The 25,163-nt window shown below is 35.6% G+C and overlaps 2 protein-coding genes across 3 annotated transcripts; both read left to right on the top strand.

Annotated features, from left to right (window-relative positions):
- Positions 1-294: 294 nt before the first annotated feature.
- On the top strand, positions 295-15,082 carry step (cytohesin steppke). Of its 2 annotated transcripts, XM_018538332.1 has the most exons (7): positions 295-440; positions 1,857-1,930; positions 12,196-12,801; positions 13,081-13,192; positions 13,611-13,838; positions 13,966-14,035; positions 14,159-15,082. In XM_018538332.1, exons 1-7 carry the CDS (start codon positions 362-364, stop codon positions 14,244-14,246), a joined length of 1,257 nt encoding a protein of 418 aa, XP_018393834.1. In that variant the 5' UTR covers positions 295-361; the 3' UTR covers positions 14,247-15,082. The 2 variants fall into 2 exon arrangements, with proteins under 2 accessions (XP_018393834.1, XP_018393833.1); XM_018538331.1 differs by lacking the exons at positions 295-440; positions 1,857-1,930 and adding an exon at positions 5,503-5,789.
- Positions 15,083-19,573: 4,491 nt separating this feature from the next.
- On the top strand, positions 19,574-22,866 carry Dd (CTD nuclear envelope phosphatase 1-like protein dullard). The gene is made up of 5 exons (XM_018538405.1): positions 19,574-20,162; positions 21,032-21,098; positions 21,184-21,385; positions 21,524-21,741; positions 22,223-22,866. Exons 1-5 carry the CDS (start codon positions 20,064-20,066, stop codon positions 22,366-22,368), a joined length of 732 nt encoding a protein of 243 aa, XP_018393907.1. The 5' UTR covers positions 19,574-20,063; the 3' UTR covers positions 22,369-22,866.
- The last annotated feature ends 2,297 nt before the right edge of the window (positions 22,867-25,163 follow it).

The following is a 25,163-nucleotide window of genomic DNA, read 5'->3' as shown; positions in this document are numbered from 1 at the left end:
CGAGGATAAATTTTATCTTTATTATTGGTGCATTCTTCTAGATTGAAAATTCTGATTGGATGACCAAAAAGAATACACCAATAATAGCGAGCGCTCACCCAACTGTTTGAGTCCACTGAACGCGACCATTGTGGACACAGGGCTTTAAAGGATGCGCTATATGTAATCGAAGCCTCAGAGCAGAGATGTCACTAGGTGGCTGTTGCGTTGCGCTAGTACAACGGGCGAACGTTAGTTTTAGTTCCCACAGCTGCGCCAGGTGGTGCTAGACGGCGTCAGTCTCGGTGTGAAAATGGAGCCGCTTGAGTGAAGGTGGGTGATTTTGTGCGCGCGTGAGTCCGAAAAGTGCTATATTTCGGAGATGTGGCAAGATTTGGGCGGTCTAGGGAGTGTAGGAGTGAATTCTGGTGCTCATCAGGTCGATCAATTTGGAACGACGGGTAAGATGTTTATCGATAAATTCTCCGAGTGGTATACCCGTGTCTGGAGTCTGGAGCGAAAGCCAACATATATCGAGTCTTTCTCCGCGACAGGAGCGCACGCGCTCACGCTCTCCTTCTCCGTCATATACGCATTATACGCACAGTCACGCATAGTAAACAAATCGTAACGACGTTGACAGTGAGTTTCCTCCAATTTGCTTGCGTCCTCGCCCCAAGATTTCGGTCTCAAGACGCAGCGAGAATCGATGGTCGACGCGCTCGATTATTTTTTTTTTTTTTTCTTCTATCGCTCCATCCATCTATCCCCAAGATCTTGTATTTGTAACGTCGACCTCGAGAACGAGTTTATTCGAACAAATTATTTCCGAGAAGCAATAGCCTTCGAAGAAATATACTCGTGCTACTTCTTTTTAGCAATAACATATATCTATACATATTATTCTATAAAAAAAAAAAGGAATCACTGAGAATATTCAAATTATTAATTTATAATCAGTTACTTATATGTACACATCTCTAATTAACGTTTGACAGGTATCTAAGAGTAAGACCTAATCGATTGTTTTTTTTTTTAGAAGAAAAATTTAATAAGTATTCATTGAGCATTCCGCATTGATTGCAAGTCTTAGCACGGATCGGAGATATAGGACCGTTACAGTCGTCATGCCTCGAGAGTTTTAATAATCGGTCTCTTTTACCATTTTGGTAGTTCATTTGTCATATTAGCGTGCTGCCCAAATTAGCTAATGAAATTACCGCAAACATAGGTGACTTGGGACAGCACATACTTTTGTTAAATTCAATTGTGGTATATCCATTTGAGTCTCTAAAGAAAGTTCAAATTTTTCTTTAATGACTCATGGATGGATATCACGATCTAATTTAAATGCTCTGTCCCAAGTTACCTGGACTATCCCAAGTCGCCTTTATTTGCGATAACATTCCGAGAGGAATGCACGACATCGTGGCGCCATCGATATACCTATATAATCTCTCTGTGTTATGCGTTGATGTACGAAAATTCTTTTCTTAGAAAACAGTAGCATAAAATAAAATAACAGTTGAGATTAAGAAGAGATTAACTCAACTCTGGCAAGTAAAATAATAATAATAAATTCGCGACTATCGCCACATGATAGATGGTATCGAAATACGTTCGCTTCTGCTGCGGTCTATATGCAGTCTTAATTCGAAAGCCCTATTTTTAGACCTTTCCGTAAATTGCTGCTAACGAGGTCTTTTCGCAACGGGAACACGACATTCCAATCTGCAATCATCCCTTCCTTGAACGATTATTTTCGAGAGCTGAAGAGAGAAAGCGTTTATCGCCTGTATCGGCACAAACTTAGCAAGAAAACGCACACGTTTTGATATTAGAATATTTTTAATTCGATGACTGTCTTGTGATTGTAGAATTGACTCCCGAGCAAGAGAAGATCCTGCTAGATATAAGGCGGAAGAAAACGGAATTGCTGCTTGAAATACAAGTGAGTATGTTAATTGCTTCAGCTGTATATAATATCTTGTTTTATTTTAAAGTTGGCTCGTAATGTTTATTATTACGGCAAACGGAAAGATGTATGATGTGACGACATCTTATCTATGAGACAGAAATGATATCACTCAGCAAGAATTTTTATATGTATACGTAGAACAAATAAATGACACATGTATTCGCAACGAATCGCGTTTATCACTTACATGCAAAGATATCAAGTGAGCCTGTTTTATCGATATATTCTACTGCAGAATAGATGTATGCGAATGGCACCGACACTTACAATATTATAAGTAAGATTTATTGTCAGTGCGTTCGATAATGTAATGAATATCTGCACTGAGAAAAAATGTAATTTTAAAGAAATTTCTTTGCTCGTATTCAAAGGAATAATTTATTTTAATACAAGCAAAGAAATATTTCTTCGAAATTAAGATTTTTTTCTCAGTGTGATAAATCAAATAAATAGGAAATAAAATTTAAAAGAAAAAGGGAAGAGAGAAATTCTTTTTCATATATTTGAATAAATTTAATTTTTTCTGCGAGTGTCGTTTATCGTATTTATTATAATTCAGGAATCTGTCTGCGTGCTGATAATTATTTTATTCTAGTTTAATTTAGTTCAATTTAGTTTCTTTGGCATAGAATGTTTATCAAATTAGAATTCAAAGACGTAGAAAGTAATCGCTGCATGCTTTGTCATATTACAATGATTAACTCAACGCTGCCTGACTGACAACGAGACTACGAGGCTGTATCTATGCAGCCAGAAAAATTCCAGGATGTTCTTGTGATAAGACTTCCGCAATGCCTGATAGTTTCGCTTACTCATCTATTTGTATCTGTTTAAGGAAACGGGACGTCACGCGATGCAACGTAGATAGTAAAAAGTCACAACGATCTCGGCATGAAAATCTTTGATCTGTTTTCTGTTCCTTGGACTACACTGGAACTCTCTTTATCGCTTTCGACAAATACCAAAGATATACCTATCTCACTTTGAGTTCTAAAAGTGTATATTAGTACTTTAGTTCAGCCACAGAAAACAGATCTCTTGTTTTCTCTATTCTATTCGAAATTTAAATAATCCGCTCGTTGCTTCATCACTTGTTCACGGAATCTGTGTGATATCAAAACAGATTCGTAGCAGAGCGTCCATCGAATAGTATACTCTGTTTACCGCGATCGATACTGTACCGTGATTTACAATACGTAGAGTAAATACTAAGCGTTTGGAGTAAATATCAAACGAAAGGAATCGGCTTTGAATAAGTTATTCCGTCAAGTTCGTTGGTTTAGCTCGATCGCGATTCTCGAGCGTCAATGACACGAAACTCGTACGCGTTTCAAGACAATCGGCGCAGATTCGGCACACGTTGGTCGTGTTGTTTAACGCTTGGTGTGCGAAGCAGACGTCGTCGACAGGTGGTACGATTAACAGTTTTACAAAGATGCATTAATTTACTAGATTTCTGCTCGTGCGGTAACCAGCGCGGCGGTACTCTCGGGGATCGACCGCGAATAGACTACGCGTGCGTGTACACTAATTAACTTGGCATTGCTGATTCAGCGGCCTTAATGACTTCTGACGAATTAGATAATTATAATTTCAGATCTCTACTTCACTTTGTCGATCGATACTTTTTTCGAGCCAGTACTTAGAAAGTACAGGAAGCTGCAGTTGTGTGTATGTGGCAGATTAGGCATTTCTATGATAAATATGTGAAAATTGTTATGAGAAATACGTCAGTTACAAATTTCTTTCTCTTCGATCGCATCCGCGCGGCCATGTTCGCACGAATATATATAATTCCATATAAAGAATACACTCTCAGGCTCGATTTCACAATTCATGATTAACTTTTAACCGAGCTTTAACTTATTCCTCATCTCTTTCCAATTCCAGAATCGGAAAGAGATCGGAAATAAATTGAACCTCGGTTAAGAATTAACCGTGAGTTGTGAAACTGGGCCTCAGAAACTATACGATTCTATTTCGGAATGGCACATCCGGCCACAAGGAAACTAACAGCGCAACAGGATACCTCCAATTGAGAAATATCTCCAGAAATTTTTCATACGTATGAAAGGGACCGATCTTCGAATGCGATAACGTTACTCGAATGCTGAGAAATAAAATTGATTGTGCACACGCAAAAGTTAAGAACGGAAATTCTGCAGAACTATGTTCAAGCTGTAATAAAAATGTCACGCCGCAATGAAACGCGTGATCTCCGTGATCGTGTCTATCGAAGTTGCGTTTTGATACAACCGAGTGAAAGAACTCAAATAACTTTAGGTCGCAGATACTATTAGCTATCAGCTATACTATTGTAGAGTGACGCATACGTATAATACGATGGATCGTGTGCGGCCGTGTGGTGCAACGCGACGCGTGTAATTCCCCAAAGAGGAAGCAGAGACGCGCAGCTGACCATTAGCTGACACATCTATTTCGTAGTAACATCAACGACACCAACGTCATTGACGCGCCCGCGCTCCGTTCTTCCATCGAGCAACAACGTACGCGCGAATTGCGAGCGCGTAAACGATCTTTTCGCGAGCGATCTTGCGTGAATTGGAAAAAAGAGAGAGAGAGACTCTCAAGTAGCACATGATGTTCCCAGGATATTCTGAGGATATTTCGATTATTGCTCAAGCAAGAAGTGAGTGGAAGTAGGAACAGCTTAAAGTGTATCTTACGACATTTTCAGAATATCCTCGAGATATCCTCGGAATATCACGTGTGCTGTCTGGGGACGAAGCGAGAATCATTCAACCCCGAGTCGGTTCTGAATCATTCAAGTCAACGCGGTGATATTGTCATTGACACGTGAAACTGTTACGTGTATGAATTTTATCTTGGATAATTTAATGTACGAACGTGCCAGATAGGTAGACCTGCTGGAAGGCATACACGGTGATTACTTACAAATATTTGTACGGGAGTGTTAATCGCGGCCGCAACGAGGCGCCAGTGTGCCTGATCCGCACGCTGCCCGCCAGGTTCCAGAAGCAGAACCGTCAGAACCGCCGGAACCGCAGTTCATCGCGGTTGTGGGGAGTCGTTTGACGGTGGTTTGACGGTCGCCACTCGAGAACAGTGCGCCAAGTGCTAGTCGACTCGCGAGAGTCGATGCGGCGATTTGCGGTTCGTCGCTTTTGAAAAGTCGCCTTTGTTGTGCGCGCGACGAGTAAAGAAATTACAATTACCTGTCATTTCACTGAAATGCGATCCCGACGGTAGACGATCCAAGATACTTTTCAAAACCACTTTCTCACGGTACTCTGGACGAGAGTCGAAAAGAGGAGGAGGAGGAGTGTAACTGGATCAGAGATTAAAGGTATCAAAGGTGTAGAGCGCGCGTGTGGTGTCGTCTTCGTCTTCGTCTTCGTCGCGCCGCGTCGCGCGCGGGTCGTTGCACTTCCGACCGCGTGCTCTATGTGCTGCTCCGCGACCTTTGCACCTCGTCTATTTCTCGGCGCGAACGATGTCTGATCTTAACGGGGACTATGGTGTATGCGGGACGCGGAGCGAGTGTCGTCTTTGGGCTGGGAAAACGGAGAGAGCCAAGTGAAGGAATCGGAGCCCGGCGGCGTGGCGCGGTGACTCGCGACCGGGTGTACCGAGAATGATCTTCACCGGCAGATCGGTGGACGCTCTCGACGAGGTGCAGCGAGGCGCCGGTGGTGCGGGTGGTACTCAGCAAGACGGCGGACGTCGAGACGTGAGTGCCGTCGCTATCGCGGCCGGTTGGTTCTCCAGTTTGCGGAGACCCGGCAAGAGGAAGAAGAGCTACCAGAAGCAAGCTAAGAGCGCCTGGGACCTCAGCGTCTTATCCACCACGGTCAGTCGGCGACTGATTTCAATTTCTATACGTATATACATATATATATATATATATATTGTTGCAGACGTACAGAGTTCGTCAAAATCGAAATTGACACGACTCGAAAAACGATACGCAAAAGTCCCGCGATCCTTCAAGGTCGACTCGCGCCGACTCGCCAGATTTATTTCTAGATCTATCATTCGGAGCTTCACCGCGGCGCTGCGACGTCGAACGTTATATTCGCGGGAATAACGGGTTCGAATTTGTTCAAGGACATGTTCGCGACGGACTTTTGTAAATTGCGAAGGAAACGGGAGACGTTGGATAATGATTTGTAATTACATAAGTAAGAATGACATTCCCGTTATCGAGTTTATTGGAAACTTACGAGGAAAAGTTTTATACGAAAGTTTCAAGCGTATTGCGCTTAATAAAAGATATCGCTATTTTTAAGTTTGTGTTCGCGATAAGATCAAAATAACAATTTTATTCAAATTACTTGACTCGTCTGCGGAGTGAAGAATCAAACGCGAGAGATAGATGTTGATCGCTTCTGCTAACGTGAATGTAACATTTGCACGCGCGTATAATGAGAAAATGGAATTAAAGCCGTCTGGACAATTGCCATATTGACGGGTGGTAGCGATCGCGAAAGATACGTATTGATTATATAATATATTTATATATATCGAATATTTGAGTAAACGTAAACGTACACTTTTATCAATAATATCGCGCAACGTCACGAATTGAAGAGGCTTATTTATAGAAGAAACCGAGACGGACGCACTAGCGCTCGCTCGTCATGCAGCGTCTGTCGCGTCGTATAACACGGCAATGATATACGAGGTCTGTTTTTATTCCTACACTAGATTGCACTGGAACATGGAAAGAGTTCTTTCTTAAAATTACCCTGAAAATATAGTAATCGTGGGACAACGCATATCATATTTCAAAGAATTGTAAATCTCTCACATTCATAAAACTATACAATAAAATATAAAATAAGTTTGATTGATTTTACTGAAGTGCGTGATAAAAATCTTTGAAATATTGTATTGCACCATAACTACTATATTTGCAGGGTAAATTTTAAGAAATAATTCTTTCCGTGAACGCATTTTCTCGCTTTCACTAAATATTAAATATACCCGTCTCATTTTGAAGCCGGTCAATTCGATAATTATATTTAAGACTGTCTTAAAATGTCACAAGCCAATCGTAGGCCGGTATTCATAGTCGGTTCTTATTTCAAGACTGTCTTAAGATGCTAATGCGGTCGTCCGATTGGTTCGTGACACCTCAAGACTGGGCTTAAAACGGTCTTGAATATAAGAACTGTGAATACTGACAGTAGAGCGTTCTTATTTTAGGATCGTCTTAAATAACGTCTTAAAATGCTAATATGGTTCTCTGATTGGTTCATGACATCTTGAGACTGTATTTAAGGCGATCTTAAAATAAGAGCGGACTATGAATACCGAGACCTAAGTTCAGCCACAAAAAAATACACCTACGGATGTGACCATATAGAATCGTATACATCTTCTCAACACTGAAAACAAATTTGCTGAATTTTAATAAATATTTATTTCAATAATGCTAACGAAATATTTACTTATATAGTAATTGACTTAAAATAAAAAATATATAGTAATTTACTTAAAATAAAAAAGTTATGCTTATATCAGATAAATGTATGTTCACATTAGTAAATATTTTGTTGGTATTATTGAAACAAATATTTATTAAAATTTAGTTTTTTTTTTTAGTGAACGACATGATTTATCTCTTTAATTTATATTATGTAAATAATTACTCCGGCTCGGTAGTTACATCATCTGGAAAGCGATGAATCGGATCCGCTTTACCCTTCTTTTTTTCTCCCTATTTAGCCTGTACGGTAAAAGAGATTAGCCAGGTCAGTGATAGATTCGAACCGTTCGAATTCATTGATACGATGATACGCGCATCGTGATATGGAGCGAAAGTAGATCGATAAGTACCGCGCGTATACGCGTAACGTTAGATTTAAATAGCCTACTTTGACACATCTTTCACCCGAGGTGTACGCATTTACCCGCTAAGAGAGATAAATATAATCCCCGTACGATGAACGAGGCGGGAGTTTGACCGGCTCGACCCATATATTCCTGTGAGCGTGCGGTTAAGAAAGAAGATAGGCGTGTAATCAGAGACTAGGTCGGTTATGCAAATTGTTAAAACAGTACACGTAAGTAAAAATATCTACCGTGTTTACTCCATGTCGTTTGTCAAACGCAGAAAAATAACATACGAAACGAAAAACAGGTGGTGAATATAATAGGCGGATCGTTTTGTCCGATTAAGTGATGAATTAGCAAAAAGCTGATTACGATTCTCGATGACATTCGCATAATCGCGAGGAATATTCGCTATCTGGAGTATGATATATGATACTTATAAGTCATTATACTGCGAATAATAGTCTCGTTAGAATCATTGTTAAATTAATCAGCAATTCGTGTGTTTGCTTACATCTTATTGTTAGTTTTATATGTATCGAAAGAGAGTTTATTTAGATGCAGAAAATCATTTTGTTTGGACTATCAAAATAATGTAGAACGCTCAAGCTGATTGCTAGAAGACTTTTTGCACATATTGTCATCAACACCTGAGTGTTCCACTTAATTATTTTCGTGACTCGATAAAATCACTTTTATAGAGATCTGTTTTAGAGCAATTTTTAGATATTTTAGCAAAATTTCCATTCTTTCCATATGCAGTCGCGTCTCGCTCCCCCCCCCCCCCCCCCCCCCCAGCATCGTGCGATTAATTATAACATTACGATACTTTTGATGTACGACGATCCTGTTCTCGTTCTTTTATAATCGTCAGAAAAAGACGTGGCATAAGTGGATAACGGATTTGTCGTGAAACCATAAAATTTTAAGTCATTGTCCGTTAAGTAATGAGAAAACACTTGTATGCTTTCGCGTTTCCTGTGCGTTTCTTCCGCGAATTCATAACTCTTGGATTGTAGCCAAACGCTCATTGCAGTTATCTACGACTCGAAGAATTTTCGCATAGCATTTTCAACAAGTCCGACCATTTCTTCACCATAACTCGCATTCGCATCTACCGCACTCTTCTCAAGGAAAGGAGGGAGTTATCATCCAGGTTTATAATCAGTCGTGTTTATTAGTCGTGTGATTAGTCAAGAGTATAACGAAACGAATATTATATGTTTTCGTTGAAGTTATCGGTTTGAATAAAAATGGATTATCGTTTGGCTTATGAGCTTTGACCATGCGATTTCACAAAATAATGAATTATTTTATGACGGTAAATTTTATACATTTTTAAGTGTATATGTAAAACAATATTTGTGTATTATTACGAGAAATTTGTACTAAAAATTTGCATTAAAAGTAGAAATAATCATAGATCACCTATTTGCACGTTATATTTTACAAATGATTATTTCCCATTCAAATTGGATATGAATCATCAAATGCGATTTATTGTATCAGATTCTAAATATGTATTTGCAGTAAAATCTTACGAGTTTGTATATATTGATCGTAACAATGGTAGTATGATGAAAAACAAGAATGAATGTCATTATAGAACATATGTTCTATAAAAACACAATTAGTTTTCGAGACAACGCTCAGCCTAATGTAATTGCTAAATCATCGCACAGGCATGCAATTTGTTTGCGTACGACTTTCATGACGCAGACTGGTTACAAAACTCGTGTGTAGCATATACGTCTGACTTGGTACCAGCCGGATAAAGTAGCATCTATTCGATCACATCTAATCGAATGGGAACGGAAACTTTCGCTCCTCGTTCAACTGATTAGTTGTTGTTTCGTCACGACACTGAAATTAAAAGAGACACAATGAACAGTAAATTATTACGTATGTAAATGTTATTTTTTCAGGAGATTCACTTGCATTAAATTTGTTAATACACGCACACATACACACGCGGGGCTATAAAACATTATTTTTAGGTAATTCGAAAAGATATATTTTTGTTTGAAAATGGAGTAGTTTTTTTTTTTAATTTTTTGTTTGAAGTTTTTGAAATAATTTTCGATACCATTGATATCACGATCATTTTTGTAAAATTAAGATTATTGTTATAGATTACAGGTGTACATAATTTCTTTAAAATATAGTCAACATATCTGTATGAAATATTGATATTCGTTAATAGGCAGCTTACTCTCATGTTTGTCTTATGATACGTGTTCAGAGGCAAATTAATCATGGATATAGTTTTCTTAATTAATAAATATAGTAGCTTAATTATCGCATTAAAATAGTCTATTTCCTATTGTAAAAGCAAGAAAATTCGTTGACGTTTTATGCTTATTTAAGAAAAGGTCAAATATGGTACTCAAATGTTTCGAGATCAAAAACACTTATGCATGAGAAAATAGAGGAAATTTTCTGTATACGTGAAATATTTCAAGTAATATAAAGTTGTCACATAAAGTCATCTCCGCGTACTTTTGACGAGTATTATCCTTCTCGTATGAATAAATGCCCTTTACTTGATCCCGTTTCGCAGGAAGGAAGTTTGTTGAGTAGTAGTGCTGAACTTTCGATCGATTGTATGTACAGGACGCATACGACAGAAATAGAACGGAATAAGGCAATCATTCTGCACAGAACGAACAAAAGGGACGTGAACACACGTAGATTATGTACGAGTCGATTTCAAAAGGGAATGCTTTTCTTACAAAATTTACATAATACAAATAATGCAAATGATGAAGAGACGATGACAAGGGATAAGTTTTAGGAATAAAAAAAAAAGTTATCGTGTTGATGCAAAAACTTAACGCAAAATTATTAATATATTCTGAAAGAAGAGAGAGTTAAAAAAAATCTAATGAAAATTAAATTCAAGACGCGCGTTACTCTTAAAGAATTTTGATCCCTTTTTAATGCCCCAGAGCATGAAATATTTATAATGTGTATCTTGGTTTTGCCAGAAGCAAATGATTCGCGATTGAAAGTTTCAACTATAGTAGGTATAATTGTCTACTCGTATCTCGTTCGATGATGACAAAGCGATAATTAGCAACGCTAAACGCTATCTGCGTCATTGATCACGTATGTATGAGTGCGCATTCGCTGTTCTTTTCATTATATCCAAGGTCATTGTAAAGATTAATGATTTCGACGAAATTTGTAAATAATGGACTCGCAGGAATTTAGATTCGAGGGAACGGTATCAAAAGGAAGTTTCTCTCAGACGGCGCGAGTTACAATATAATAAGAGTTATAATTTCTGGGTGTACACGGGGGCATACGTACCGGTTTTTCACGCGTCGTCAGCGGCCTTCCTGCCGTGAGACCGGATGCACACCGATAAGTACAAAAGAAACGCTGCTATACCTTACAGACAATACTACTCAGGGCCGACTAGCAACTAAGTCCTTGTTGTTATCGCGGCGACCCATTAACGAGGCTGATCGGCGAACGATGTTAATGCACGAACAACCACTTCCGGTCGGCCCTTCCTTTTTCCTGAAACGGTTCTACAGAAAAGAGGGACACACTGCGTCTGTACATGTCTACTAATTGTCAAACTTTAAATTTTGTCAACTTTGGAATTTCCTTCGCGCCGGTTTGTCTTTCCAGCAGTTTGAAAATGGAACCTCGAATAACTCGCAAATATTTTTTTATCGATAGATAATTCGCAATAATGCGACTGTATAATATATTATTTTTGTTTTAGAACGCGCTACTTGTTTGCAATACTTGTAATGTCGCGAATGAACGCATCGTGTAGTTTGCATACAATATGAATATTCTTCGCAGCACCTTCCGTGTGAAATTTGATTCTATGTATTCATGTAAAAAAAAAAAAAAAATAACCGTGAAGGAAGACATCGGAATTCAAAAGATATATTGATAATTCACATTCGTTGCTCGCAATCACTCATGGTGGACCGACACAATCGTTACGCGACGCTATATGCTTGTTAACACCTTTAATGTGTTAACATCTTTAACTCGGCGTTTGTTAGACATGGTCGCGCAACTCTGAAAGAGATACGATCCTGCTTACCGGTATTTACGGAATGTACGTTGAACTGAGGCATATGGTGGGAAACAGGCGGACAGTGTCGACCTGTCGACCGGTATTCAAGTAAAGCAGGAAGCCGCTGTTGCACAGCGAAAGAAACCATGCGCGCAGTCTACAATCGCGTCGTTTAGATTCGTCGCTCTGTATTATTATATATTTATATATAATATGCGTTTTCCATAGTCGTTGAATTTTAGTCGTAATCCAAGAATTGTATATCTGATATTGCTAAAATGTTGAAAATATTATTTAGAAATATTATAGAAAAAGCGTAGTAAAAGTTCAATTTGAGAATCGCTTTTACAATTCATTCTGAATGATTTGTTTTTAGCAATTGAAAGATGAATTGGGCGAGGTTGTGGCAGAAATGGAGGCGATGGAGGGCGGCGGACTTACGACCGACGAGACTAAACCGTCCAACAAAGCTAAGCAGACGTCGATCGGCCGCAAAAAGTTCAATATGGACCCCAAGAAGGGTATCGAGTACCTGATAGAGCACAACCTCTTAACACCGACGCCGGAGGATGTCGCTCAGTTTCTCTACAAGGGCGAGGGCCTTAATAAAACTGCGATCGGTGACTATCTCGGTGAACGACACGACTTCAATGAACGCGTGCTGCGAGCCTTCGTCGAGTTGCACGACTTCACCGATCTCATATTAGTACAAGCCCTACGTCAATTTCTCTGGTCGTTTCGACTGCCCGGCGAAGCACAAAAGATCGATCGCATGATGGAGTGTTTCGCTCAAAGGTACTGCCAGCTAAACCCAAATATCTTCACTAATACGGATACTTGCTACGTACTGAGCTTCGCCATCATCATGTTGAATACTTCGTTGCATAATCCGAGCGTTAAGGATAAGCCCAGCGTAGATCAATTTATTTCGATGAATCGAGGGATTAATAATGGCGGTGATCTGCCGCGGGAACTACTTGTGGTAAGATACACTTTCGAAAGACTATAGGGATATTTTTTATTCGGTGACACAAGTCGACACAATTATCTAATAATTATAATATTAATTCTATCTTTGTTACTCATTGAATTTCAAGAAAGGTAGAATGATATTCGTGTAGACTTGTGTCATTTAAAGGTCATTTAATTCCATCATTTAATGGAAAACATCTTAAGATATTTTTTCTTTCAGTAAAAAATTTTCTTAACACAACATTTTTACTTAATCAAATATAAATATAATATCCTTATCTATTTACAGAGTTTATACGAGAGTATAAAAACCGAGCCTTTCAAAATACCAGAAGACGATGGCAACGACTTGATGCACACCTTCTTCAATCCTGATAAAGAAGGCTGGTTGTGGAAACAAGGTAATGACTACTTATATTCGACATGACTTTTCTAGTTTGACTGCATTCCGGCGATTTTTGTTTTATTTTCGCACGCTCGCAAAAACCTGAAATAAATTTTGCGCATTATGCAGATTTGTATATATATGTATATATATATACACATACACATATATATATATATATATATATGTATATTGTAAACACGCATATATTCATTTAATTTCGTTTCATAAAAGTTTTTAATATAATGAAAAAAAGATAAAGATATTTCGTATAATATTCCTTAATTTTTGTCACATTTATCGTTAAAAGAACGTTTATTCTTACATTGTATCACTTTGTCCTTCTGCTGCCCTGATGGAGACAGCAGGTAAATAACATCTCTGTGAAAATTATAGATTCTTAATTCTATATATTCTATATTTTATTGTTACAGGCGGACGTTACAAAAGTTGGAAGAGGCGATGGTTCATATTAAACGATAACTGTTTATACTATTTCGAGTATACAACAGACAAAGAACCACGCGGTATCATTCCGCTAGAGAATATTCAAGTTCGAGAAATTCAAGACCGGCATAAACCGCACTGTTTCGAATTGTATGCTGCTGGTTCTGAATTTATAAAGGCATGTAAGACTGATAGCGAAGGAAAAGTCGTCGAAGGTACGATATTGCTTAAAATTTAATTAATTTACATAAAAGGATTCGCGCGACACACATTATACTCATACTTTTCTGTGAGAAAAAATACATTTTAATCAAATATTTGTTTACAATTTTTTTTAATTAGGGAAACATACGGTGTACCGAATGTCTGCAGCTACCGATGAAGAAAAGGATGAATGGATCAAATGCGTGCGGTAAGTTGAAATGACAAATAAATTACAATTTTACGTGGTTGTACTTTATTGCATTCTTTCACAGTAAAGTACAAAGTAAAATTGTAAAAGAAAAATTATTCAAACATTACTATTCATTTCCAGACAAAGTATATCCCACAATCCTTTCTACGATATGCTGGCAGCACGAAAGAAGAAGGCACAAAAAACAAATGTACACTCAAAGAGTTAAACGCTGCCATGAGCCGAGTTTCGAGAGAAATTCGGCGGATGAGAAGACTGTTTATTCGCGATCCACGTACGGTATCGCTGAATATAACCAAATTACATTGATAACGAAAATCCATCGAGAAAGAAAACGCCGAAAGCGTTATGGATGCTAGGTAGTAGTTATCAGGTGTGGTGCCTTGATAACGTAACATGAAATATTAAACGCTCTGTGTCTGTACATATAGAACGAATTCTAATGCCATATAGCATTACTGTGACATCGTAAGTTGAATACGAAATATAGAATCGGCGCAGTGTAAGATGGATATCTAGACGAACATTATATTAATGACATAACAGTATAATAACACGTCGTTACAACACGATGCGATGTCTGATTGACATTATATCGGTGTAGAAAGAATCTTGTGCTAGAGAGGCCTAGCTCTATTTCCAATAATTTAATAGATACGTTGCCTCTGCGTTCTTTCTATAAAAAAAGAATGATACATATACACGATTTTACATACATTAGAAATCAAAGTCTTTACAATAAATTGGGTAAACAATAACTGTATCGTATTAACATCAAAATAATACGTGAGCAAAATATCGGCTTAACTTTTCGTATTTTGCTAAAGAAGTCAATCTCCAGAATTGTCCTGATAGAAGCGCGCGCAAAAAATAGACGCTTTTAATATCCTTATAGTGTCACATATCTGGCAATATATAATGTGAGAAGAACTTGTATAAGAAACTATAGCGGAGGAAATGGAACATTCTTATTTTCCGGCAGCTTTGAGACACCATTGATGCTCTACTTTATTTCAGGAAGGTAATATTCAAAATATTTTGTATAAAATACAAGTATACATTATCATCCTGTATCATGGAAATGAAAGATAAGTCGTGATTTCCAATTATATTAAATAAAAAAAGGCACAAAGCCGAGGATAACTTCATGTGATAATTACTCGTATGTATTTATTTAAACAAATGTGTACAAAATAAAGCTAAATGATATGTTTTTTGCATGAGACAACATTATTTTGAATTAGTCATGCTTGTACAATTTATGAATATACCATGATTAGCCTGCAACTTGTAATAATGTTCGTTTAATTGAGAGCTATATATACATATATGATATAGCCCGTGGACGAACACAGACGCACACAAACTGCGTGCATTTTTGCATAAAAAATTCAGTATAGTGATTAATACACATAAGTGTAGTCAAAGTCTTACTAATTGCTTAGAAATATTTGATTGACCAATCACAAGAAAAAGAATTTTATGTATTGACTAATCAAAGAATGCTTCAAAACATTTGTAGCATTACATTGATCGTATTCATAGTAACATCTTGGTGAGATCTGGCAGGAACCTGCAACTCCATTTATAGTTTTTACTTCTACCTTTTCCTTCAAAAAAGAGAAAAAACACATTAAGAGAAATTAATAGATTTTATACAAAAAATATATATGTTGAGTATATATTTGTATGTATATAAAGTTTATATTTATGTTACATATAGCTCTCTTACGTCACTCTCTAATAAGAATAATAATTTTATATGGAAATATCCATAATTACATTATGTTTTGTGATGGAAAATTTGTAATTTCTTCGTAACTTTATAATTTATATTATCGTTTTTATCCTGTTGCATACACAAATGATAAAAAATTAGCGACAGAGAAGCAGGTGCCTTTGAGATCGTCAAGCTAGTCATGATAGCTGATCCGTCATATACAAAGGTTTCGGAAAAAAAAAAAAAACACTTCTTTGCTATATGCAAAGAAAGCCAAACATCGAAAACGCCTTATTATGATACGTTAGATAATGATACATTTAAAAACAGAGTAGGACGTAAATTTTGTAATGTTGTTCCATTCTTGAAGAGACATAAATTCTATCTATCGCAAAAGAACAGATATGATGAATTTATGAAAACAAAAAACTTTTTTATAACAGTACTGGAAATATGTACGTAAATATAATTTGTAGTTATTTTTCTTTTCATAGAGAGAACATTTTCGATATGTCTGATTAATATTTTACCGCGATATTCACATGCCTGCCGATATAATCTTGAGATATATTCTCCAGATATATTTCTTTCATAACCTCTGCTTCCTAATAGCTGCGAGGACAATAATATTATGTTATCAAAAAGCCGATACACACAAATGTAATACGTGATAATGGAACAATACAGAATCATCCTTTTAGATTGTTTATAATGAATTATGTCTTCTCACGCGACATTTATTATCGAATTGTTGTGTTATAATTCTGTACTGTTTACTTTTTAAAGATCATTAAAATTGATTAATTATTTGTGCTAGTACATAGATATTTTATGTAATTTACAAATAGTTTGATAAATTATTTTGTTTTTTTTTTCTTAATGTCGATAAGAATGTTTTATAGGATTATATATAAATGTATATATCATAGATTTATTGTTAAATACGCGCTCTATCTCACATATAGTATACAAATTATACTTTCTAAAGAACCGATATATATCTTATCTACGTAGTTGGAGTTCTGATAAAATATATTGCGATAAGTCTATGACATATACGAACGTATATATACATACATGCACACGCATACACGTGTGTGTGTATGTGTATCCAAATTATAATTATAAGCCTAGCTGTACAAAATTAAGTAAAATTAGATAGTCTGTCCCTTGTAATTAAATTTGTAATTTTCCTCTGTATATTTCGTTGTAAAGTACAAAGATGATATATGTAGAAGAACGTTAGTACTATGTATTAGCAAAATAATTGATCGAATTTAAGAAATTGTATAAAGAATTGTACTTTATTAGTATACGTAGGGAATTTGTACATTTTGTTGTATATTATTTGATAATTATCATACATAATTGATCATATATTGTATTTAGCAAGCGAAAATGTGTGTATTAATTTAAATATAATTAATAAATTTGTTTCTAGTAAATATGAATGTGTATGTATATATTTCATATCACATATCGTTATGAATAAAACATCTTTTTAAAAGCGAACATACCAGGTGTACAAGTATGGTGTAAACGCGGATTTAAAAAAAAAAACACGTTAAATTCAGAAGAATGATAAAAAGTGGTTTATTCAAAAGTATGCTCCATTGCTAGTTACACATTTTTCCCATCTTTCGGGTAATTTGTGGATACCACGCCAGTAAAAATCTTCCCCTTGTGCCGCGAACCATTCATCGAGCCATTCTTTTACATCTTCGTACGAATCAAAGCGCTGCTCAGCAAGTGCGTGATCCATCGATGCAAACAAGTGGTAATCGGAAGGAGCCAAGTCCGGTGAGTAATCCGCATGGGCTAGCACTTGCCAGCTGATTGCTTCCAACATGTCGCGAACCGGTTTTGCCGTATGTGATATGGAGCATTGTCATGGAGAAAAATGATCTTGTGTTGCCTTTTTTGATACTCTGGTCGTTTTTCGAGTAGCGAACGGTTCAAATCGATCAATTGTTCCTCGTAGCGTTTGGTATCAGCCGTTTCACCAGGCTTTAACAGCTCATAATAGACCACACCCTTCTGGTCCCACGTACCAAACACAGAGCATCGTCTTCCTGGCCTTCCTGCCAAAGCGATTCGGTCTTGCGGTCGATGTGGATGGTGCGCCTAAGGTCTACCCGTGATTTTTTGCGCTCGGGATTCTCAAAATATATCCACTTTTCATCCCCAGTACGATGCAAAAACGACTTTCTTTTGTATCGTTCGAGCAAAATTTCACATATGTTTTTGCGCCTCTCCATCTGCCTCTCGTTCAACTCATGTGGTATCCATCTGCCGACCTTCTGAATCTTTCCCATCTCTCGTAAGCGATTGGAAACAGCTTGTTGACTAACGCTCAATTGCTCTGCGAGTTGTTTTTGTGTTTGTGAATCGTCTTCGTCCAACAATGCTCGCAATTCTACATCTTCGTACCTTTTTTGGCGGTTTTTCGTGTTCCTTGGTCTACAACATCGAAATCGCCACTTTTGAAACGTCGAAACCATCGTTCGCACGTATCTTGCGATGGAGCATGTTCACCATAAGCTTCTCGAAGTAATTGGTATGATTCAGCAGCAGTTTTCTTCAAATGAAAATAAAAAATTAATGATGTCCGCGAATCCTCTTTACTTGGCATAAATTTCGACATATTGAACGCAGCAAAACAATAATACTATGCGAACATTTTTTCAATTTATCACTTATGCGCGTTTGATACTTGTTTTGATGGCACAACAAAATGGCATATACGTCAAATCTTTATACTACACTGCGGGGGCTAACGTGTCTCGTTGCCGTGCGTGTCTGACGCTATAAAGTTTGCCAAATGTTAAACAAGGTAACATAATACTTGGAGAGGAGTCGGGTGGGAATCTGAACATAGACTCAGTGAAATTAGGACGGACGGGAATCGGTAAGAGGGAGGTCCCTTTTACAATGGAAATAAGGCAGGAAAATGCCTATTTAGCAGTGAAAGGTTAATCACTGAATCTTGTATTCTTGTCTCAAGTTTAAAGGTGATTTATTCCAAACTCAAATGATTACGAATGTGCTTACGTATAAAGAACGTATTTATCGTCGTGTTCTTATAAAACTAACTTACGAACTAAGTAAATACATACCTCAAATTCAAATTTCAAATTAAAGTTCCGATTCGAGTTGGAGTAATCGATTGTCGTGTAACTCGATTTCTTTCGACCATATGCTAACTTTCGAGAACTCGAATCGAATTGAATGAAAAGAAAATAAAAGAATCGTCTCGATTCAGATTTGACTTGGTACCTGCAAATCTCTAATTTTAGCAAAATGGTCCGTCTTGGTAGAAACGTCTACTAACCAACGAATTCATTTGCAATTTGCCTATGTAATATGTGTCATAAAGAAATTATATGGCATTTATTTCTTTTAGGTTGCGTCAACTTTGCGAATGATACATTCAAATGTTTTCATTTAATTTTTATGAGATTTTTACATATAATTTCGTAAGAGCTTTTATCACAGAGAGCTACACAACTTATCCAAAATGTATGCATGTGCGTGAAGGACATTATTATATGTATACATATATATTATATTATAGATGTTGCGATATAGATAAGCGAAATTTATGTAATGTCGAAAGAATATTTTATCTAATGTCGACGCAACTCGTGATGATTTATCAAAGTTTCTCGTAAAGGAGCTTCGCTGCACTTTCGAGGGTTCGAGATCGAAAATGGATCGAGAAGGAAAATGCTCACGCGAAAGCAGAGAAAATATACGATAAACGGCGCGGAGCCGCGCGAGAGCAGCAATAGTGCGCACGGAAAAATTGGGTCGATGCGCGGAAGATGGCGGCCGTTGCGTGATGCGTGTAAAGAAGACTCGTACTTGGATTTAGTGGAAAACATGAAAGAACTGCGGTAAGGTGCGTAAACACGCGCGAGACGCGACCGGTCGTACAGGCGCCGTTGTAAGAACGACCCACTCACCTACCCGCGTCAGATCTCGACGCGATCGCGGCAGTGTTGACGAAATTTGTTTACGATAAGCGGCGACGAGAGAAGAGGCTCTGTCTCTAAATGGTTTTCGGCTGTCGTCGGTCGTCGCCGTCGCGATTCTAGACACCGGCGGTCCCCGCAGGTATCGCGATTGCTGGCGATTGCTCGCGGCGTCGCGGCTCGCGACGACGACTCGCGAGTCCAAGTCAAGCGCATCTCTCCTGCAGTGAGCGGTGGGGAAGAAAAATTGGAGCATAAACCCGCTACGGACACATCCGACACTGGAGATTAAGTGTTGCCGGACTTCGGCCCGGTGAGAAGAGCAGTAGAGATGCTGAAGCAATTGCAGATGGGGATGAGAGCTTTCCTCTTAATGGCCTCCCGTGTGTGGACCTGCATCTGCTTTCTACTCAAGAAGCAGGTTAGAGCCGTAAGTAGGTGCTTCGCGCCTCTGTTCGCGCCTTCTACCGTAGTCAGGCACGAGTCATGTCATATTATATGAGCCATCTAGGTAATTGACGAATCGTTTTCTCCCTTCTTTCTTGTCTTATCGCGATATATGGATAATAAATTGACATTCATTGACGTAACATTTTTCAATGATACAAGATAATTCGCTGATACGAATCGCTTTTTCGTCGGTGACATTCAATTTATATGTAATGATATATTATAAAAATTATCTAAAAAATTTTTTCACAAAGCTAACAATTTTTCTACATTTCTCTCAATTTTTTTCTTATAGATTTAACATAGCTTTGTATAGTGTGAAAAATGTATTCTGTGTCAAAATCAATTTTGTTTTTTTTCTTCTAGTTGAGTCTCAAATTTTTTTAATTATAATTTTGAAATAATGGATTATAAACACTAGTTGCTCTCTTGAGAAATATTCATCTTTTTATGACTCGTGTTTGTTTTCTATCCAGATGCAAGTTAGAGGTGTAAGTAGTTACTTAATGTCGCCATTTGATAATTACATGTGTATATAATTGTATTTTAATTTAATTTGCGTAAAATGAGATAGATAATATACCTATTGCTCCAAATCTTTATTCTATTTATATTTTTATTATTTAGTTCTCCTGCAATTGCTTTATTGCGATATTATATAATCACTGTTTTTTATTATAAAAATATTTTCTTTTATTTCATGTAATGAGTATATTAATCTCTGTTTTAATTTTCTTGTGAATGTTACTTATGACTCTCTCTTGTTATCAATCAATAGTTTTTTTATCTTTGTTCACATATTATAAATGTAATGTACAAATAGTATATTTTTTAATCATTTTGTTGTAGATCTCACAGCTGCAACCAGTCAAATATGAGATCTTCCCACTTTCACCTTTATCTAGGCACAGACTTAGTAAGTATTTCAATTATGCATACATAAATTTTTATCTTATATCTTACGTTTTTCAGTATTTGTGTATAATGCAAGAATATTTCAGGTATAGTTAAGAGAAAAGTATTAGTACTGGATTTAGACGAAACCTTAATTCACTCTCATCACGATGGAGTAGCAAGGCCAACTGTCAGGCCTGGTACACCTCCAGATTTTGTTCTTAAAGTGACGATAGACAGACATCCTGTTAGATTTTTCGTCCATAAAAGACCACACGTAGATTTTTTCTTGGATATTGTTAGTCAGTGGTAAGTACTACTGTTTAAAAAAACATTCCAAAGTTGGCAAATAAATTTTACAATTTTTTTCGCTTGGGTTTTATTCTTAATATGTTTCACGATACAAGCTTGCATTAATTATTTCATATTATTATCTATATCAATTAGGTACGAGCTAGTAGTTTTTACTGCATCCATGGAAATATATGGGGCAGCAGTTGCAGATAAATTAGATAATAACAGAGGTATTTTAAGGCGCAGATATTATAGACAACATTGTACGCCAGAAATGGGTTCCTACACCAAGGATTTATCAGCAATCTGTTCAGATCTCTCTTCAGTCTTTATTCTTGATAACAGCCCAGGAGCTTATAGAGCCTATCCACGTAAGTATATATAACTTATTTATACCACTTTAATGGGATTTCTTTTTCTTTTACTATGCCTTTCTCATATTTAAACTTTATAGAGTCAATTTCTATTTCCTTTAAAATGTTTAATACATTTGTAAAGTGAGTGTGATATCTTTTACTATAATATTTGTGTTATCGATGTGTCGTCCTATCTTTCCGTAATAGAAATGAACAAATTTAATGATACTTCATGTTATCTGGACAAACATAACAATAATTTTAAATTCTGTTTTTAAAGAGATGCATTACTGCATATACATATATAATACATATATTATTTAGAAAATAGCAAATCTGCATTTCATTTTCTTAACTGCGACATGGAAATGTATCTTTTGTGATTTTATCTTATTTTATAAAAGAAATGCACATAATTTTGCGATGGATAAAATTAGCAGGATTAATAATGCATTACTATATGTATCATTGTAGTATCTTCTTTCTTATGTCATAGACAACGCGATACCCATAAAATCATGGTTCAGCGATGCGGGAGACACTGCTTTGTTAAGCTTACTTCCAGTCTTGGACGCTCTTCGTTTCACACAAGATGTACGATCAGTTCTTTCAAGAAATTTACACTTACATCATACTTGGTAGCATAGCCGAGATTAAATAATATACTAGATATTCTAGAGTTGAAACTATTAGTAGTTTCAGTTAGTGTGTCTAGCCTAGGATTATTATTGTTATTAATTAATAGCAACATTAGGTCGCTGCCCTATAATGAGAGCCCTCCCCCTTCTTCAGTCTTTCTTTTTCTATACTCGAACGAACAGCGGCGAGTAAATACCGAAGGGAATGGTATTTAGCCAATGTATAATTAAGCACAAAGCATCCTAGGATAATTCTTTACGTTGTACAGTCCATGTGTGCAAAATCATAAAGCAATTTTTTTTTACTTTTTCTGTAAGCCTTTGCCAAAGATCAAGGTATGAAAATAAGATAGAACCGCACTAGCCAGCAGGATTTTTTATTTTAGGTATACTTAAAATTTTTATTTATATATTTTGGCAGCAACATTATGGAAGATGAATCATTGAAATAAAGTACTTTTGTTATTGTATATTATTAACCTAGGATGTATAGAGTGAGAGTGAGAGAGAGTGTGTGTGTGTGTGTATGTGTTGTATGTGTGTGTGTGAGAGAGAGAGAGAGAGAGAGAGGAGAAAGATGTACCTAAGTCAAATGGATTTCGCTGTAACTCACTGTATCAGTGAGGCAGCTGTCCTGGTTATATCTAATATAAAAAAAAGTATTAATGTAAAACCAGGAAAGAGTGAACATCTGTTCGCGTCAAAACTTCCGCGATATGGAATATTATATGTATGATCTACGAGATTTGATTGCGTTAGTATATACTCTTATATGAAGAGTTATATGTGACTCATCATCAATACCTTGGTTTTCATAAAACAGTTGCAATTAATAAATAGATAAATGAGAAAATACATTTTTAAATAAATATGTTCATAATATGATGCTGTAATGTTGTTCAAATATTCATTAGTCATTATCATAAATTCTTGTTTTTTAATAATAACCTTGAGATTGTAAGACTGAGGCAAAATTGATTCAAACATTTTTCCTTACAAGAATTTTAAAATGATTAATCAATTGTTTATATATGCAAAAATATTCTTTGTATAATACTCATTTTGCTTACACTTTTTTATTTTATTATATGTAAATTTGTATATTAACTTGTAATAAAATATTTAAATATATAATTATAATAAAAAATCTTATTATACAAACAGTACTATATGATTATGTCTTTCTCTGTATAAGATTATATATACAGATGTATAATTGTGTAAAATATATATACATATATGTGTGTAATTTTCTTTACTTATTGATATTCAGAAATATAGAAAAAAGAATATAAAAGATGAAAAGTCTCAACTTATAATCTTAAGATTATCACCTTGTATTTTAAAATCAAAATCTTCAGCAGAGTATTTCGAAATTATAATAATTCTAAATACTCAAAATAATATGTAAAAGTAGACAAATTTTTCTTTAATTTAGGAAACACATTTGCATCATTTACATGGTTGAGTATATAATTTATTTATTTCAAGCTCATGAAAACTGAGAAAATTAAATCACATGTAAACTCTTTTTGTAAGTGATATATAATAGCAAGCTATATACACGACACATACACACATATGTACACGCATTCGTGTACTTTGTTTGCTTGTTAGTGATACAATATTAATATCGAACATTATACAGTTTGTACATATTACTCGTATGTATGTTGACACAACTCAAGTATGATTGATTTTTGTATGAATGACCGATATAAATAAGTTACAATACATGGACTTCATCTAATATCTATATATGTATGTTGAATGTATGTGCGTGCGCACATACACAAACACACCACATACACATACGCATTTATACATAAATATGTAAAATCAATTTATTCAATTTACATTATAAAAAATTAAAGAAGAACAATACGCCCATGTGTACAAGATTAGCGATATCAATCATCCTTCAATAAAAGTTTTTTATTATAATTAAAGTTATCGTTTTTCTATTATATATTATAGAACTTGTGTGCTCTCTTTGTTGTACATAAAATCGTTTTCTCAAGATATGAGTCATGGGCAATACAGTATTTTATGGAAAATGGAAGTAAAATTAATTTTTTAAATTATTTATTCAAAAGTTATATTTGTACACATATGTATAACACTGTCTGCAATGTAGACAGATATTACATATAGAAGTACACTAATTTCTCAATTTGTAATATGATACAATTCCATTTTTGACATAAAATTTCAACATTACAAGATTCTGAAACACGATACCTTGTATTGTAACTGTGTCTTCGATATTTTTAATTCTAGATTTATATATTAACATTTACATATATATTACATATATTAAGTAATTTATTTCATGGTACAGAGAATTGCTACATCTTTATATCTATAATTCATCTCCACATAAGATAATAACTAAATCTAATTCTTGCAAGGATGTTATTAGATATATTATTCACACAATTATAAAATTCAAAAGTATGGCTTTTACTCTTGTAAAATTTTTTTAAAAAGCATGTAAAGAATTTTCTAGTTTTTTTTTTTTTACATATTCACTTTTCATCTGTCTTATATTTATACTATAATAAAAAGTATTAGAGTAATTTTTTAAAGAAACTAACAGTTTATTTAGATCATATACAAAAATGAAACATTTTATTAAAAATTGCAAAGGGATCTGTAATTAAATACATTAAATAAATACATTCATTCGATTGATTTGCTATGATAATCTGGTAAACGACACAATCGATAAAAGCTGTTTCTTTGTAATGGAACATTGTTTGATAAATATTAAAATATTGACAAATGATGAATATTATC

This window comes from Cyphomyrmex costatus, unplaced genomic scaffold (assembly GCF_001594065.2).
Source record: "Cyphomyrmex costatus isolate MS0001 unplaced genomic scaffold, Ccosl1.0 scaffold193, whole genome shotgun sequence".
In the NCBI taxonomy this organism is placed as follows: domain Eukaryota; kingdom Metazoa; phylum Arthropoda; class Insecta; order Hymenoptera; family Formicidae; genus Cyphomyrmex; species Cyphomyrmex costatus.
This window is presented reverse-complemented; position numbering and strand designations above follow the sequence as displayed.